Source organism: Phodopus roborovskii, unplaced genomic scaffold (assembly GCF_943737965.1).
Source record: "Phodopus roborovskii unplaced genomic scaffold, PHOROB, whole genome shotgun sequence".
Taxonomy (NCBI): Eukaryota; Metazoa; Chordata; class Mammalia; order Rodentia; family Cricetidae; genus Phodopus; species Phodopus roborovskii.
Window position 1 is genome coordinate 21,407,062 of NW_026126469.1, and position 19,446 is coordinate 21,426,507.

At 37.0% G+C, this 19,446-nt stretch overlaps 1 protein-coding gene across 1 annotated transcript in view; it reads right to left on the minus strand.

Annotated features, from left to right (window-relative positions):
* Window positions 1-935: 935 nt before the first annotated feature.
* Window positions 936-19,446, minus strand: part of Eaf2 (ELL associated factor 2) — a 35,230-nt gene continuing 16,719 nt past the window's right edge. The window contains exons 3-6 of the mRNA XM_051191424.1: window positions 16,108-16,244; window positions 13,604-13,749; window positions 5,642-5,899; window positions 936-1,118 (exon numbers count right to left, since the gene is read on the minus strand). Of these exons, the coding sequence (XP_051047381.1) occupies window positions 1,072-1,118; window positions 5,642-5,899; window positions 13,604-13,749; window positions 16,108-16,244 (588 nt within the window). The 3' untranslated portion in view covers window positions 936-1,071. The remainder of the gene's footprint in view (window positions 1,119-5,641; window positions 5,900-13,603; window positions 13,750-16,107; window positions 16,245-19,446) is intronic.

A 19,446-nucleotide genomic window follows, 5' to 3' on the forward strand; every position in this document is an offset into this window, starting at 1 on the left:
TGAGACCCACGTTCATGGGGTCTGAGTCAGTCCAATGCTGGTTTCCCAGCTATCAGCCTGGGGGTCCATGGACTCCCCCTATTCAGGTCAGCTGTCTCTGTGGGTTTTTATGCCTTGTCTTGATTCCTTTTGTTATCACTCCCCCCTCTCTGGAATTGGATTCCAGGAGTTTGAGAGTACAGATTCTTAAGGCGGTGAAACTATTCTGTTTACTACAATGATGGATTTATGATGTGACTGTACATACTTGTGAAAAGTCTACAGAGTATAAAATATCAAGTAGGAATCCTATTGTAAGCCATGACTTAGGTGGTGATGATGTGTTATGAGGGACATCAGTTATAACACGTATACACCCCTTAGGCATGGGGTGGCAGTAGGGTCAGAAAAAAGGACTCTCTCAACTTCCTTATCAATTTTTCTGTGAACGTAAAACTGATTTAAAAAATTAATAAGGAACATATTGTTTGGTAGATTTCAGCTGTAATTAAATATTTATATTTCCTTCAGTTCAAAGGTGTTATAAATATAAGTACCAAGTACTTAAACTCCTCTCTTGAAAGCAAAAACACATAAGAGATAACAGATAACTAGAATAATTATTTAACATGTTTTATATAAAGTGAAAGTGTAAATTTGGCAAGAATTAAAGTATTTTCAGTCGTAATACAAGAAGTATTCTATAAGAAAGGCACAACCATAATAAAAACCACAAACTCTTGCTATCAATCAATTGTTTTAGCATTTCACAATTTGGGACAACAAAGTGGTAAAATAGAGCCTGACCCTTACTTTGGAATATTTGATCTGCAGCTTGTTCACTATCAATACCTGCGACAGATAGTTCCCTAACTTCTGAATCTTTTCTCTCATCTGTCAAAAGTGCTGACAGTTTTGTTATGAATAAATGAAGATAACACATGAGAATACCAACAAAAAGTTGAAAATTCTGACTCAATTTAATTTTTTAGCAAAAGTTACATATTTTCCTTAGTCACAGGAGTATTTAATCTTAATATAAAACAGATTACCACAGTCTTACAAATGTTTGATTTGTAACTCAATATTGCTTCAGTCATCACTATCACTTTCTGATTCACTCAGCTGCAAGTCACTTCCTAAAATAAAACATAACAAAATCATAGTAATTAGAAATTTGAACCATTAATATTTAATATGTTCATTTAGTCTATCAAAAGTAAATGTGTGAACATCATGTCAAAAGTGATTCTGTTAATTTAGCATTTTGTAACTGCTAATATGATTGCTTATCATATAATTCAGCCACATATCTGGTAAACCAATCAATACTGCCTAGAAAGTAAAAAACACAACAGCAAACTTCAGTATAGTTTTTGTACCACCTGCCATTTATTTTAGCCTTCTTACACACATTGATGACATCTTTACACTATTGACTTGCTACATCAAGAGATGAGAGAAAAAATGCTTTTAAAAATCAGACCATTATTTCCAAGAGTGAAAAACATTACAATTTCTTTAATTTGAGATGCATTCCAAACCATTATGGAACAGATGTCAAGAATCACTAGGCTAGATGTCATCTGATGGTAGAATGCCTGCCTACTATGCACAGGGCCTGGTGTTCCATCCCTAGCACTCTAAAAATATCTAATGGATTTCTGATTGTGAGCTTAGTCATGGAGCTAGCATTTCAATGGAGCAGACAGGAAACAGATATCTAGCTAGTGCACTGTCAAGTAGGGACAAATGCTATGAAGAACTGTAGAGAGACAGCAGGAAGCGCTATTATAGCTGGGAAAGCTTTATGAGAGGCAACATTTGAACAGAAGTTTAAAGCAGAGAGTCATAAAAAATAGAGATCACAAGTAAAAGTGCCCAAGGCAAGTGTAGAGTGGTTGCAATTTTTTAAATTATAGTTTTTTTTTTTTTTTTTTTTTTGGTAATCTCACACATGAATACAGTGTATTTATATCGTGTCTAGCTCCAACTCATCCTTCCAACTACCTCTTCCTGGAACCCCCTCTCCCTGACACAACATCATTCTCCAAACTTCATATCTTATTTTTCTTCTTTATCCTCTTCTTCTTAAAAAATAGCCCACTGAGTACAGTTAGCTCTGCCTGTATGTACAAGGGTGTAGAGCCACTTACTGAAGCTTGGTCATCACACTTCTGAAGAAAACTGACTTTACCTCAGGTGGCATGTATTACCTGCCTCAATAGGGATGGGACTTACATGATTTTCTTTTTGATTTGAAAAAAAGATGGTTAGAGTGGGACAAATGAGGAAGACAAAGATAGGAAATGAGGTCAGAAAGATACAGAAAAGATCACAGTAAAGACTGAAACATAGTAAGAGTGCATGGGACAATTTTAAGAAGGCAACTAAGTTGAAGCTAACTCTACATCAGTGAATACATTGTAATGGTGTAGCAGAAACATGGGAACAGGGAGAGAAGTTGAGTCTTTTCAGCTTCTTGAAGAAAATGCTAGCTTTGGCTTTGGGCATGCCAGAAGAACTGTCACTCCGTTCTTGATGCTCTGCTGTTAGTGTTAGGTACGCCTTTATTTTCATTTATCCAGTTTAGTATATGGAGTAGAGTCATGACTATCTTCAGCCCTGGACAATTCTAAAGACTGAGTTTTCATGTTCTCCCTTCTTCTGTTCTTTCATGGAATTCCTAGTACACAATGTTTAATCACTGCCATCTATTTTCTAAACTGTTCTCTTACTTTTTTATTTTATTTTATATTGCGCTCTAGGATAGTTCCTTAGTGTTATCTTCCATCTTACTAATTCATTTTTCACACATGTTCCTCTTGACTATTTATTGACATTTTCAAGAAATTTCTATTACCTGTCCTCCCAAATTTTATTTTTTTAAACATTTGCTTGAGTGTGTTTTCATTCATGCATGTGGGAGTTAGAGAGAAGTCTGTGGATGTCAGTTCTCTTTCCACCATGGGAGTTTGGGGGATTGAACTCATCAGTAGGCTTGGTGGCAAGTGACTTTACCCACTGAGCCATCTCACTGATGCCAATTTATTTTTAAAACTCTGGGCCTTGTGTATGCTATGCAAACACTCCTCTGTAGAGCTACTTCATTCTTTTGATAATTTATTGCATTTTGTTTTCTTTCTGTGTTCCTTTGTTTTATTATCTTTTTTAAAGCTATGTCTTGGGTTAGGTGTGGTTGTTCACACCTTTAATCCCAGCACTCAGAAGGTAGAAGCAGGTGAATTTTTATGAGTTTGAGGCTAACCTGACCTACAGAGTTAGTTCCAGGCCAGCCAGACTTATATAATGAGACCTTGTCTCAAACTAAAAAAGAAAAAGAAAATGGAGTTATTTCTCCATATATCTTTCTCTTTCTTAACAACACTTTTTTTTTTTTTCTTGTTTCAAAATTCCGCTTGTCCATTTTGAGAGGGAAGTGTCTTTTTCTTTACCTTTATAACACTCTTAAAGGATTTTGTGGTTCTTTAAACCGAGCCTACAGTCCCATTTACCAGAAACAGGTTTCTCAATCACATTTAAAGATCACTATCTCCTGAAGCTATGGTGGATCCCTTCAAGGAGCCACTGAATAACAAGGCTATACAAACACTGGCTTCTGAAACAGCAGCTGCAGTCAGCATGTAAATGGTACTTTTCTTCCTAGCCTCCTTTCACTAATCCTTCCCATCTTGCCTCGCCCCCACCATACACTTAAATTCCCTGCATCTTATCAAGCAACTTTGTGTGTGTTCAAGTGCACATGTCTGTGCATGCAGTAGCCAGAGGACAGCTGCCGGAAGTCACTAAGTGCCTTTATCTGACTCCTGGAATCTGCCTGTCTCTGCATGACCATACTCAGGTGTTTTTTGTTTGTTTGTTTTTTGTTTTGTTTTGTTTTTTGTTTGGTTTTTTTTTTTTTACAACTGACAAGTACCTTACTAACTGAGCTATCTCTCTAGCCACATATCAAGCACTGTGTATGTGTATATATGCTTGTGTCTGTACATGCATGAAGAAGCCAGACACAGTCTTAGATGTTGTTCTTCAGGAATCAGAATCTGCAATTAAGCCTGTAGGATGGCAGGCATGTGCCTCCCCAGTGGCCACACCCAGCTTTTTACATGGGTGCTGGTGTTGAATTCAAGTCTTCACATTTGCATGGCAAGAACTTTACTGATGGAGCTATCTCTCAACCCCTATTTCAAGCACTTTTAAGCTAACCTTTCTTGAAGGTATCCAAGCTGTTTCCTATCACATCCCTTTAAACTCAAGACCAATACCCTCACAAAGCCCAATCTTTGTTTGTGCTTCAGTTCTTTTCTTTAAAATTTTTTTGATTCTGCTTTTAAAATTATTTAATTTTATTTTATGCACATATCTGTCTGCATATATGCCTGTGTACCACATAGGGTAAGCCCTGGGAGACCCAAAGAAGGGGAAATATCCCCTGGATATATCTGTAGTCTGCAACCCCAGTGCTGGATCCCTGGAGTTCACTGGCAAGTTAGTCTGGAAAAATCACTAAATTGCAGGCAAAGAGACAGAACTTGTCTGAAACATATATGGTAGAAAGTAATAGAGGGGGACACCTAAGGTTGACCTCTGACCTCCAAATGCATGTACACACAAATGCATGCATACTTGTATATTCACATACATAATGCACACCACACATAAATAAATCTATAAATAAATAAACAATAACTAAATCAATATAATTACATTAAGTTCTCTCCATTATAAAATAAATTGCAAACTTTGAAAAGTTTAAAGTAGGTAATAAATTATATTTGAATCACTTAAAGATATGACTAATAATATACATAGTAGATCTAAACAGCCTTGGCTGCAAACACAAGACTTGCATAAGATCAAGCCCATCAAACATGAATGTGAAAGGGTCTCACAAAACCCCATCCTGTGATGAGGAGCTATTGGCAGTTTATGGCTGAAGGTTGCTGGGAAGAAAAACTCTGAAGTTATTTTCAGAGATGCATCCCAGGGAAGGTTGCCCTTGCTTCAGCGTATGGACCTACGAACATGTACACAAACATACTGGAAAAAATCAAGTGGACGCAGTAGTTAAGACAAAGGGAGAATATGAAGTTAGGAGGAAGGACTCGTAGTGGTACATTGGGAATCAAGGAAATAAGCTGAAGTGGTGGCAGTAGAGGTGAAAAGAAGTAAATGGATTTGGAAAATATTTAGGGGGTAAAAATCAACAGCACTTAGTGAAGTATTAACTACACACAAAGAAAAAAGAGAGGAACTCAATCATAGAATACAATCCATCTTCCAGTTTACACAATGAGACAAACGCTGCCATTCACTAGGCAGAAATGCCGTGAGTCAAAGAGTTCCAGGTTGGTGTTTGGACAAAGTACATTTGAGGTGCCTTTTGCTAGGAAATGAAGCTAGACCTATCTGCCCAGGACTCAGAGGTCTGCATGGAGATATATATATATATATATGACAGTTATCTACATATAGGTATTAGTTGAAACAGAAGCATTAGGGGGTTATCTAAGGAAAGAGGATAAACTAAGAAGATTGGGGAACCCCAACTTGCAAAGGAGAAAAATGGCTAATGGTTGTAAATAAGACTCTTCTTTGACTACTGCAAGTCCTGTTTTAGTTCCCTGTGGTTACATATACTTACGTAAAGTACTCATCAGAAGGGCACCGGTGCCATGAAACCTATTGCAGCTAGCCTCAGTATCTGGAGTCCTGTATTGTGGCCTGGAAGACATGCTAGGATGTCCTGGGTTATATGTCCCTGGACCTGAAGGAGAGGATTGGTCATCATCTTCTGAATCACTAGAACTGTCCTCACTACTTGAAGATGAGGTGCTTTTGGAATCTGATGAACTGTCGCAACTACTCATCTGGTCCATTAGACTAGCTTCTGCCTTCAGTTCTGAAAATAGATATAATAGGTAAGATAAATAACATAAAGAGACACAATAACATATAAATGCATTAATTAGCTTTTAAGAAGATGATGATAAGAAATAAATTAAAAATACATATTTACAGCATCTAAAGCATTTATTTTAAAATTTCCTGTAGCATGCTATTCAAGAGACTCTAAACATGCAGCCTTTTGCTGCTGCCTTTGGTTACCTCTGAGGTAGAAAGTAGGTCCCTATTGCTGAAGACACCATGTACTTCAGAAACAGGGCAGAGAGACCCCTGAGCCAGAACTGACCTGAATATCCTCTCTCTGAGGACTAACTTCCACGGTATCAGAAGGTGCCATCAAGCTTCCAATGGAGAGAGGCAATCAACAGTCCCACCCAGCTACCACACCTAAGAACCACATCAATGACTAGCTTCACAAGATAACCCTGAGAGAGCAATAGTGGTACACATACCTTGGTGATACCAGCAGCTCTATAACTATAATTAAGATTCATTCAACCAGGAAAAGACCATGCCTGATACTGGAAACCTAGTTAACTACTCATTGGTAGTGAAGTAATGATTATTGGAAGAGAATATACAGCCACTAATTTACTAAAAAAAAAAACCATCATAATCCTTAATAACAACTATCTATAAACATTTGTCCTTACACTCACAGGTAAGTGTAGTCTTCATCACTCATCAAGCAAATTTCTCCTTGCAACCGACAGCAATTACAACAGAAAACTATAATCAGTCAAAATGCAGAATTGTGGAACCCAGTCCCAGCAGATACAGCTTTCTTTAATCAGCAATGGTCCAAAGCAGTTTTCATACATTGTTGGCCACTTGAATATTTTTTCCTTGTTTTTGGTTGTCTTTTCCTCATGGATTTGGAAACATTCTTTTTAGCTAGTTTTAGCTGGGAGTCCTTTGTTAGAGATGTGCATTATGAGTACTTCCTCCTGTGTAGCTAGGCTGCAGTGCTCTCTGGTATGCCATTAAGTCTCTGAAAGTTTGGCTCTTTCTCATATTTGGTTTAAATATAACCTCTAAGGATTTCTTTCTTTCTGGCCTCCATTACCTGTTTTATTTGGGGGGGGGGACATTTATTTCTGAAGTTCATTTGAATATATGTTTGCCATTTTACTTTTTGCTGCCTCTTCCCTCAACTTCATGACCAAATATAAACACTGTAAGAAGAGAAATTCAGTCTTAGTCACATTGTACAATTCCTATTATTTATTGCTAATATTTCTCTGAATTTTTAAAAATTTTAAGCTTATAAAAGACACTGGTTTATAGCTTTATTTTTCTTACACATATGTATCCATTTTGGGTATCAAGGTAATATCAATCTCAAAAAATGAGCTTGTCAGTGTTCCCTACTATGTTGGTCATCTTTCTGTTACTAGATCAAATACTTGAGGTATCAATTCATAAATTGATGAAGTTTATTTTGGCTCTCTTTGGCTCTCAGTATTAGAGGTTTCAGTCCACAATCAGGTAGATCCATTGCTTTGTGCATCTGATAAGGGTGCCAGAAGGAAATGACAAGGGCACACGGTGAAGCAAACATGGGAAAGGGCTGAAGACAGGAAGAGGGAGCAGTTGGGAGTATTTTTAGGGCCCTGGATACTAGGAAACACTTTTATGTCTTTTTAGCTTTTGCTTTGTGATCCACTAAGTTTAACCAGAGCCGCTTTCATGGTCATATGTGTGAAGCTACCCACTAGAGGATGAACAACCCCTCAGTGGCTATGTCACTGAATACAGTGACCTCCTCATATGTGACTGAACGCTTACTGTCTCTGTCATGTGCAGGTCCTTGGTATGCAACTACAACTGTTGGGAGTTCATGAGTGCATAGATAGTATGTCACTACCTCCTTCCCTCTCATTTGGTTCTTACATTCTTTCCCTGCTTCCCTAGTGTTCCCTGACATAGCTGAACTATTTTTAACATTTTTTTTTTTTGTGGCTACTGGATCCATACTGAATACACTACTCTACTGAGTATAGAAGAGTTCATTATATTCCCAATGTTAATGATTCACATCTTTCCCATTTTGTTTCTTAATAAAGGTTTACCAATCGTATCTGCATTAATAAACTTTCTGTTTCACTGGAATTCTCTACTGCTTTCAACTTTATTTATTTCACTTTTATTATTTGTTTCTTTTTGTTTGCTCTAGGTTTATTGTTTTCTTTTCCTGGGCATTAGAACTTCAGTCATGGCACTGTTCTCCTTTTCTAATTCAAGCATTAAAGCCAAACATCCCCCTTTGCCACTGCTTTAGATGCATCCCACATATATTTTGGCATGCTGCATTCACTTTTTGCATTTATTACCCTGTATTTCTAATTTTCTTTTATTCTTTTTCCTTAACCCATGGACCATGTAAAAGTATGTGAATTTCCAAGTGTTTAGAAATTTATTTATTGTTGTCTGTATTGACTTTTAGTATGATTGTGCTACGGTCAGGGTACAGAGTCTTTATGACTTTGTTTTAAATAAGTGAAATAAGTTTTTTCTTTTTTAATGTTCTCTCGCTCTCTCTCTCTCTCTCTCTCTCTCTGTGTGTGTGTGTGTGTGTGTGTGCGCGCGCGCGCGCGTGTGTGTGTGTGTGTGAACATGTGCCATGATTCTCATGTGGAGGTGAAAGGGTAGGGTATCTTTCAAAGGTCAGCTTTCTCTTTCTATCATGTGTATCTCAAGGATTGAACTCTGGTCACCAGACTTGGCAGTAATTGCCATTACCCACTATACCTTCTCACTGACCCAGATTGTTGAAATGTAATACTCTGGTCTGCAGTTAAGGAGATGTCCACTTCCCTACAGTCATTTGGGGACTTTCTTTTCTGGTTATTCTGACAGGATAAGTAAATTCCAAAGGACAAACAAAGACAGGCCACTTCTTTCCAGTGTAGGCCCATCTTTCCCTCCACTCATCCAGTGACAGCCAGCTTGTCTGACACATTGACTTTCACTGTGCAGTTCAACTTTAAAGCAAAGAGTGTCTGCTTAGAGTAGGCTCTTTCTGAGATGAGCCTTGCCTCAACGGCACTTTAATAAGCCTAGTATCTTTTACATCTTTAAGTATTAGTTCTTTATGTTTCCCTGATACATAAATGCAGCCATTAATGAGACATCCATCAATATTATAAACCAAGAGTTTTAAATCCTTCAGCTTCTCCTTTTCAAAATAGACAAATATCAAAACCCTTTGCTCTTCAATTAGCCAACCTATTCCCATGCTTATATCCACACTATGTTCAGCTCATATTTCATAATATTTCACTTTTCCACTCTATAAGTAATCCATCTCTATCAAATGTTTTTTAGCTAAATAAAATTAACCATTTTCATATAATTCTCCATCCCAGTCTTGTCAATGAGGCCATTTAGCTGGATTCAAGTTCAGAGGCTCAGTCACTTCATAAACTCCTTTCTGAATTTCACTCCATCAAAACTGAAGGCACCTCACAATGAGAAGACACCATCATAATATCACCATCACGATAATGAAAGAGTTCTACTAAGACATCTAGTGAGGCAGAGCTGTCTTTAGACATCAGAATGTCATCAATAAGCCTGTGCACTAAACTGCTTGACTACATTCTCAATTTCATTATGGTCTGTTGAAACCCACTGACTGGAATCCTCCTCGACACCCCCACCCCTACTCCCCTCAGGTGTTTGATGTTCTTCAGAGGGATGCCTTTGATGCTGACGAGGACCAGCACCGTGCTGCTTTTCCAGGTCTCACCTATGGCCTGGCTGCGCTAAGGCTTCTAGGCCAGCCCCATGACTGCCATTCATGGGGGTGGAAACCAACGGGCCTATGTTTTTCTTATAGCTTTAGGAAATATTTTATGTTGTTGAAAATACACAATGGACACTGGGGGAAAAAAAAGGTATGCTCTTTTGTTATATTCAATGATAATGTGGTGTGTGTGTGAGAGAGGGGGGGAGAGAGAGGGAGACAGAGAGAAAAATAAAATAAAATTTAAAGTAAAACTAAAAAAAGTAAATTGTCAAAGAAGCTGTATGTGACACAATGAGTCACACAGTACAGATCCTTTAGTCCTGGTGAGCTAGCTGGGCAGCGCTGGACAGCTCACCCTGGTGGTGAGGATGAGGGAAAACTGGTGGGCTGATCCACCCAAATATCATCCAGGCCCAGAACCAGGGCTGAATTGGCTCACCTCAACATGGCCTATTTATGATCTGCTGGAACATGTGATAGGGCCAAATCTGCAGATGCAAAGACAGAGGATCTCCACAACACAGGGCAACAGCAGGATATCCAAGAGGAGTCCCAGTGAGGATCCAGAATTGATAGAGTAGCGGAAGCAGGAGGCCTTGAGCCAGACTAACAGCTCATTCAATGAACACTTGCAAGTAATTATGTGTGGCCTTTTCTGCATGTTATTCATTCCTTTTGACCACTGGCCCCATCTGTTGCTCAGAGCACAGTCAGGAAGTAACTCACTAAGTATTGTAGATTTTTATTTCTTTTTCCACTGTATCAGTTTTATCTAATAATTTTGTAGTTCTGTTGCTAGATACATTGTCTTCCTGCTAAATCAATCCTTTATTATTAATATGCCTCTTTGTACAAATTTGTTTTACTTGTAAGTCTACTGTACCTGATATTAACACAACCACATATACTTTAAAATGTTTACATAGTGTATTTTACAGTCTTTCATTTTAAAACTGCCCATTTCATTAATTTCTTATAAAAAGCACACAGATATATTTTTTTACAATCTCCATTTCAACTAATTTAGTTAGACTACATACATTTAAGTTAACTATTGGTATACTAAGGCTTACCTATGTCATTTATTATTTGTTTTCTGCTTATTTCCTCTGTATTTGATCCCTCTATTTCTCTTTTCTTTCATTTCTGTGGGATACCTCAACCCTTTTTAGGATTCTGTCTTTATTGTGTTTCAGGTGTTGCTTTGTATATATAATGGTGATTTGGGTTTTTTTTTTTTTTCCAATAAGCATACATGTCTTGTCCATGACTCACCATTACAAGTACGATATGAAAACCTCACTACCATTTAGGTCCCTTTCTTCTCTAGTTTTTAATATTATTGTCTTATGTATCAGTGTTAATATAAAGATTAACTTTTAAATTGTCACGTATCATTTAGAAAAGCCATGAAAATAGTTGCAGACTGTCCTTTATCTTTCTGCTGCTCTTTATCCCTAACTGATGCTCCCATATTCATATCATTCTTCTTACAATTGCTTCACTTTCTATAGCAAATACTTCAGTGCAGTCCCCCTAGTAACAAGCACTTTTAGTCTTTCTTTCTGGGGAAGTTTATTCCCCTTTATTAGCAGAGACTAATGTTGGTAAATGCAGAGTTCATGACCAACATTTCTTTGAACACTTAAGCAGTACTGCCATTTCTGAGATGTGATATTACCTACATGGTATTCTTCTACAGTGATAGGTTATGTCTCTCTTGCTTTCAGAACTTCTTTCTTTGCCTTCAGTTTCCAGATGTTTAATTTTGATGTATCTTGGCATGCATTTCTTTGGGTTTATCCTATTTGGGATCTGCTCAATTTTTTGACTCCATGGTTCATGTCTTTAGTCAACCTTGGGATGTTTTCAGTCAGGCATCGTTTCTTTCAATTATTCTTCAGTCCCCTTTTCTCTGTCCTCTAAGAGTTCAGTTGCTACTACAATTTTGGAACTTTTGTCACTCTGCAACAAATCTTTGGGGATCTTTGTTTCAGTATACTTTCAGTTTTAGAACAAGTGAATTCTCTAGTAAGTGGGCTCTCTCTCTGCCCAGTGGATTTTTGCTGTTATGTTTATCATTTCCATTTGATTGTACTTGAAATTCCTATGTCTTTAACTCTTTTTCACTTGCTTCAAGAGAAATTGAAATTGAATCATTCATGGAAGTTAATTTAAGGTCCTCATCAGATACATTTTACATCTACTTTCTCTAAGAATTGATGTGGACTTTCCTCACTCAAGTTATGATTTTCCTGATTTACAGTATGATAGCTAACTTCCTAGTACATTTTCATTTTGGTTTGGGTTCTAGGGACAATATTTAAAGCTTTTCCTTAGCAGCGAGTCATGGGTCAGGTTTAGCATGCAGATACTTGCCTCTTTTTGTGGGCTATGTTTCAAATGACATTCTAATTGCAAACCTTTTGTTGGTCTGTTTTGGTTTTCTTGGTAAATCTCCAGCAACTAGAGTTCCCACTGGTGAAGTTCACAAAGGGGCTTTATTAGCATTGATTCACAGCTCCTGGGGAAAGGGAGTCTGTGGCCTAATACAATAAAAATTGCTTCCAGTATTGAATGAGTGAGTGAGTGAGTGAGTGTGTGTGTGTGTGTGTGTGTGTGTGTGTGTGTGTGTGTACACATGTGTGTGTGTAGGGGGAGAAAAGTGAAAAGTGCTCCCTATTGAGGTGCTTGCTATGGTTGGTGTCCCTTACCAGTGTCACTCAGTCTCAAGGAGTCTTTCAACTGGAGAGAGAAATCTGAAGGCAGGGAAGGTATCTATGGTAGAGGGGAATGAGCATTTGACATAGTGTGATGCCACATGAACATGCCTTTTCCCTATGCACTTCCTGATGGGGAAGGACACTCTCAGCCCAAACACAAAGTTATAACTTCCAAGTAAAGCTTTAATTAAGGTCTGACACAAAAGCACCCCATGTAGGAACTTCTACTTATACCACAGAATCACTACTGAGGACATGACATGGTTTATTACTTTCTAAAACTGATTCCATACAATGAATTGCTTTTGGGATTTAGTAGCAAGGAATAGAAGGGTTCTTTGGAACTTATGTTAATATAGTATATATTAAGATAATATAGAAAACAAAACTTAAATCTTTATTTTGTTTTGCTGGCCAATAAACACAGAACTAAACTTTAATTTTAATAACTACTAATTTTACTTAAAATTTCCCTTTAACCTCTTAATTTTTTAACTGTATACATGTATAGAATGATAGCCTGACTCCACTCTGTTTTAGAAGCAGTCATAATATAAGATAAAATAAAATTCAAGATCTCTTGTAACAAGTTTGGAGTTGACAGCTTCCTCATTGCTTGTATAGAGAAGACTAACTTGTTAGGGATTAAGAACTTTACTGGGCCTTAAAGGGAAGGGGTGTTATGAGCTACATGTAAATTACAATGGCAAATTATGAGAATAGATGTAAACAATTTACTTTGATGACTGGGGTCTTGCTACTATTACAATTACTGTAGCATCAATGTCCTAACTGTAGCTGGGGGTGGGGGTGAGGGGAAGGGAGAAGGGGATTTAAGTTTCTTCTTTAAACATTCTATGCCACCCCAGAAATGCCTTCCTGCTAAAAGGGACACAACTGAAGGAACCTTCTGCCTGCTCCTGCTGGTTTGCTGGTGCCTTAGGCAACTACAATGAACTATAAACAATCCGTTTCATAGGTAGATGCTCTGAAGAACTGAATACGAAAAAGTCTTTGTCCCTAAATGATAATAAAAAGAATTATTTGACATGACTATAATATGCTAATTTGTGTTACATCATTACCCCCAAAAGGTACACAATCATAAAATATATTACTCTCTCACTAAGACCTATGGTAAGTTACACTGTTAATGGAAATTCAAACTTTTAATTAATATTACTTACCTCTTCCAAATTGACATTATATACACTTAGATTTTTACCTCTTTCAATATCGTCCATTAGAGATGTTGGAGACATCTTGTCTTCTGACGGAGAATGCTGTTCAAGATTGGAAGTCCTAGGTGGATTCCACATTTGTTGCTGCTGTTGTTCTAGTCTATACTGAATTTTACTACTTCCTTCAACCCTGCAATTAAGTACATCAAATGCCAAAATAGGTAAGATAGCAATGTAACAAATTCACCTTACTAAGTTACTAAACTTTATCATTTGTTGCTTTAGAAATCTCTCAAATGACATTTAAGAATTAAAATGTTTCCTTGTTAGTATAGTGGTGAGGAGAAAAGAAGAGTTAAAATGTTAATTCATTTAACAAATATTTATTAAGTTCCTTCTATATGTATGGAATACACAACGAGGGATATAAATGGAACAATGACCAAAAGAAAGCAAGAACAGCCCTACTGTTCAAACAGGCATGTTAACGAAGGTGATAGAAACACCTTTTCCAACACTTTAATAAAGAGTACACTTCAAAATTATATTTGAGGCTTGTCTTTCCCATTTCCTGTGATCAAATCATGCCAGTTCTTTCTTCCCAAAGTATTTAGCCCCTCAGTTCTCACATTTATTTGCACTCTCAGAAATCTTAGATTACATATTTTCCAGTTTTCCACATTCCTTTTTATTCTGTCTCTTTGCTGGGCTACTGTTTCAGACCAGAGCTGTAAAATATGCCAATCCCTAGTTTGAACGATCTTAATATGTAATCACTACCAGTAAGAAAATGTTCTGATTTCTTAGTTAATATTCAAGGTATTAACTTCAACCTACCTTTACTACCTAAGCTCTAATCCCCTACCAACATCATTCCCCACTTTGCAATTCTTATATATGGGTGCAGAGCCAAATATCTGCTCTGTCTAAATGAGTCTTATTCACCAGCCCTGAAAAAAAAAATCAGCTAATTCCCGCCTTCCTTCACACATGCTTTATACATTCTCCTATTCTTTTTGATCAGTGTAAGGGAGCTAGGGCAGCAGGAACTTTAACAAGCAGAGGTTCTCAGGTTTCTTCTCTCAATTGAGGCTGACTTTGGGAATGACTACTTTTTAAAAACACATTTTTGTTTGTTTGTTTGTTTTTTGAGATAGCATTTCTCTGTGGCTTTGGAGCCTGTTAGGAACTAGCTCTTGTAGACCAGGCTGGTCTTGAACTCACAAAGATCTGCCTGCCTCTGCCTCCCAAGTGCTGGGATTAAAGACATGCATCCTTATGACATAAAATACATGTATAATGTGCTTTGATAATATTCATTCTTCAGTCCCTCTCCCTTGCTTTCTCCCATTATAGGAACTTCTGTTTTAAACACACACTTAAGGTAATTCTTAGGATGTTGACTTTCTTTGAAGTAACATTTTTCTTTTCTTTTTAAAGATTTATTATTAGACTTATTTGTTTTATTCTATTGTGTTTTCTCTGTATTTATGTATGTGCACTCATGAGTGCTTGGTACTTGTGGAATTGGAGTTACAGATGGTTGTGAACTATCATGTAGGTGCTGGGAATTGAACCAGGGTCCTCTGCAAGAGGAACAGTGTTCTTAACTACTGAGCCACCTCTTCAGTCCCAGAGGTAACATTTTCCACAAAGCTTTCCTAAAGGTTCTTATCAACCATGACCCTTCCTTATAATTCTTACAGGAATTTTTATCTATATTGTTTGTTTAACTTTTAGGGCATTATCTGGTTTAAAATGTATCAATTATATCTAAAAAGGATTTAAGGTGGTTATATTCTCTTACTAAATTTTAAATTAACTGACCTGTTAGGATGATTTAAAATGTATAAAACATAGAAGTCTTAAGGTTAGTCTTTATATGGCAAACTTTCTTTTCCTGGTGCATTCCATATCCCAAGTGCTCAATTCTGGGTAGTGGATAATGGGTCTGTTCAGTTCAAGTCTATGAAAGTATTTATAGAAGGTAGACCTACACATATAGAAATAATTTCGTACATCACAAGGCAGTGTGGCTATAAGATTTTTTCCCCTAAGGGTCATCACTAAATTTAAACTTATAAAAAGATTGTGTACCTGTTTGTGTATGTATATATGTGTATGTGGTGTGTGTACACATAACATGCCTTTGGTGGCCATTGAGTATGCTGCTTTAGCACTCTCCACCTATTAGTTTGAGGGATGGTCTCTCTCTGAACTTAGAGCTTGCATTTTTTTGGCTAGGCTGGAGACCAACAAGGCACGATCCTCCTGTCTCAAACTGCTGTAGTGCTAAGCTTACAGACATGTATGTGCACATATCTGGTTTGTTACATAGGAACTGGGATTTGACTCCAGTGCTCACACTTCCAAAGCAAGTACTTTACAGCTGTGTCATCTTTACAGTTGCAATTCAAAGGTTTAAACACACACACACACACACACACACACACACACACACCTTATACTATAATTTGTCTTAATCCATTAATTCTTTTTCCTTAGAAATTTATATGTTGACAGTAATATATTTTAATACATCACCTACCTTGTTTTTTTCACAGTGATGTTGCTGCTGAGTTTTTCTAGGCGACATTCTCCAGTATCGTGGTTAATTATCAAAATGCATTCTTTTAAATAAGGTCTCTTGGAACCTTTGAAAACGGTGACTGGTGGAGTTGAACCCTGTTTTAAAAGTTAATCATCATTATGTGAAATGTAACATAACAATTCAATTGAGATGGATGTTGAGTTTTCCTGGTATTGTTTCTCAATCCATATTCAATACCATGCCACTTATAAACTATTTAAACTTACTACCCTTAAACCAAAAAGTGTGACTTAAAAATAGAAATACAAAGACACAAGTGGTTTTAAAAGGCTGTGATCAAGGCAGAGCTGGAGTGTAGTCCTCATTTCCAGCTACTCAGGAGGCTGAGTCAGGAGAGTCCCAAGTTCAAAGCCTGTCTTGATTACAGAATGACATCAAAGCCAATTTAGGAAACTTAGAGGGACTCTACATCAAGTTAAAATTTGCAGAGGATTAGGAATGCAGTTCAGTGGTACAGCACTTGCCTAGCACATATGAATCTTTAGGTCCAAACACATATGGACATGTACACACACACACACACACACACACACACACACACACACACACACACACAAGCTGAGATCTCAAATGTGCTATCATTGAGGAAAGTAAAGGAAGAGGTAATTACCCCAAAAGAGTAAGACTTGTTCTGTTTGCATTAGGGAACTGGGATTCAATCTAATCTAATCTAAAAATCTATTTACAGGCAAGGAAAGAGAAATGTTAAAACATATTCTTATTTTTAGGTGAGCAAGAAAAATGTCAATAAAGACAAATTTTATGATTTATTCTCTTAAGTGTGATTAATGGCATATATTTAATTAAAAATTGTAAAGTTTTTTCTTAACAATAAATACACACTGATTCAAGAAATAAGTTAACATTTAGGATTTTTCTTTAAAACAAGCCAGAAGGGAATGGTAAGAAAATAATTGCTGAGTAGCAATTAATTTTTCTATCATGTTATTTTTATGAAGTTAGAAAGAATGGAGAGATAGCTCACTTGGTAAATGCTTGCCATACAAGCGTGAGGACCTGAGTTCAATCCTTAGCACCTACATAAAAAGGTGGGCATAGTGGTGCATATTTGTGATCTTAGCAGTAGAGTAGAGACAGGTAGGTCTCTGGATTTAGCTGGCCACATAGCCTCACCTAATCTGTGGGCCTCAAAAAGTAAGGTAATTGGCTCCTAAAAAGTGAAATGTGAAGATGATCTCTGGCCTTAACCCAGGTTTGTATGCAAGTACATGAGTAAGTGTGCAAACACACACACACACACACACACACACACAACACACACACACACACACTCAAGAAACCCAGCCTATTACTATCATTCTGCAAATTTCCTTATTTTTTTTTGTCACTGCCATCTCCAAACAGGAAGAAATTTTATGTTATCATTCCCTTAGTCTCGCATATATAATTCCTAAACATAGTTCACCTATTTTTGAATTTTATAAAAGTACATTCACATTTTAAAGCACTTTAAAACTATTTTTTTAAGCACAATAGAACAATTGGGTTAGAAAAGGGTAACTAAAGAAAGCTAGAGGCCCATCATATAAATTTGTTAATAATTACTAGAAATCTATTAAATGTCCACTAAAAGCAGTATGGAATAAATTTGGTTATTGAGAATGCCACAAACAAGAAGTAGGTTAGGGGCTTGTGATAGGTATGCCTGGAAATGATGAAAGAGAAAGAAAGGAAGGAACAACTTTATAATCCTTTCCTTAAGACTAAAGTAATCTACAGAAGTCAAGAACACATAGCACATAAATAAAAACAAGAAGGGTGATATGTGGGACACTTATCCAGGTCCCCGCTGAGCTGGAGAGCCAGGAGTGTGGTTATGACAAAACAAAAGCAAAAGCAAAGACACACAAACAAACAATATTAGGTCTACTCAGCTGGTGAGTTGATTTTCAGACTTGGCTAACAAGTGAGTAAATGATGCTAAAATAGAAACTGATGAATGCCAAGCTATAGTTGACAACAGATTTGTACAATCTATTTTTCTTAGAGATGTTTATTATTCCTTAGAATAGAATACAGCCTAAAGTAACAATGTCTAATTGAGCTCTGAGCTCTTCAAGAAAATCATTAATTTTTTAAATTGTATTCAGTGGTAAGACCTTACAAACACACACTGGATGTTGATGAAGAGCACAAACAACTTACGATCATAGCTCACAAGTTCTCATAGTCTCTGTAATTTAAAAGAGATTATAAACTTTCTTCCTCTTCAAACTTAACACCATTTAAAAAATCTTTTTAAAATTTATGTTATTTTATGTGTATGGTTATTTTGTTACAAGTATGTCTGTGTACCATGTGTGTGACCAGTACCCACAGAGGTTAGAAAAGGGCATCAGATCTTCTGGAACTGGAGTTATAGACAGTGAGCTACCATGTAGGTGTTGAGAACTGAACCCAGTAAAAGCAGCCAGTACTCTTGATTGCTGAGCCATTTCTCCAGCCCCATCATTCAAAACTTTTAACTTTAATTTCTGTTAATTTCATTAAAGTACCAAGTAACTTGTAAGTATATGAATTTATCCTTGCCTCAAAATAACTATGAATATTTCCTACAATGCCACATTCACTATTTGAGGACTCAATCAGCAATTCACCAAGATATTTGTCATCATTCTCTATATTCTCTTTCCAATTTTGTTACTCATTATGCTGACAGGAAAATCAAATCATATTGTTCCTATGATTTAAAATCTCTATGCACTTTAAAAATCTTTTTGTACTCAAGATTAGATTCATATTCTATAAACCTATTATACATAGGGTGATGGGAGATGTCACTATGTATATATGTTTCTCATACTGGTTAATGAATAAAGCACTGTTGGCCAATAGAAAAGCTAGATAGGCAGGACTAGGAGATGAGGAGGAAAGAGGAAGTAGTAAGGAGGGGTCAGGAAGGAGGGGTCAGCATGGAGAGATGGGGAGACCAGATGCCTGCCCCACTCCCTGGTAGGTGAAACCATGTGGAAATACAAAGAAATGGGTTAATACTTAAGACAGAGCTAGCCGATAAGAAACAAGTAACGGGCCAACAGAATTATATCAAATACAGAGTCTCTGTGTGTTAATTGGGGCTGGCGCGGCAGCGGGAACAGACCAGCGGTGGGAGGAAAAACCGTACTCCTTACAATAGGGTCCTTTGTGATATTTTCATTTATTCTCCAACACTCTCAATCTACACAGTATTCACAAACTGTGTAGAATGATACATAGCTTGTTTGTATTTGTGATAGTTTGGATCTTGAATATCTG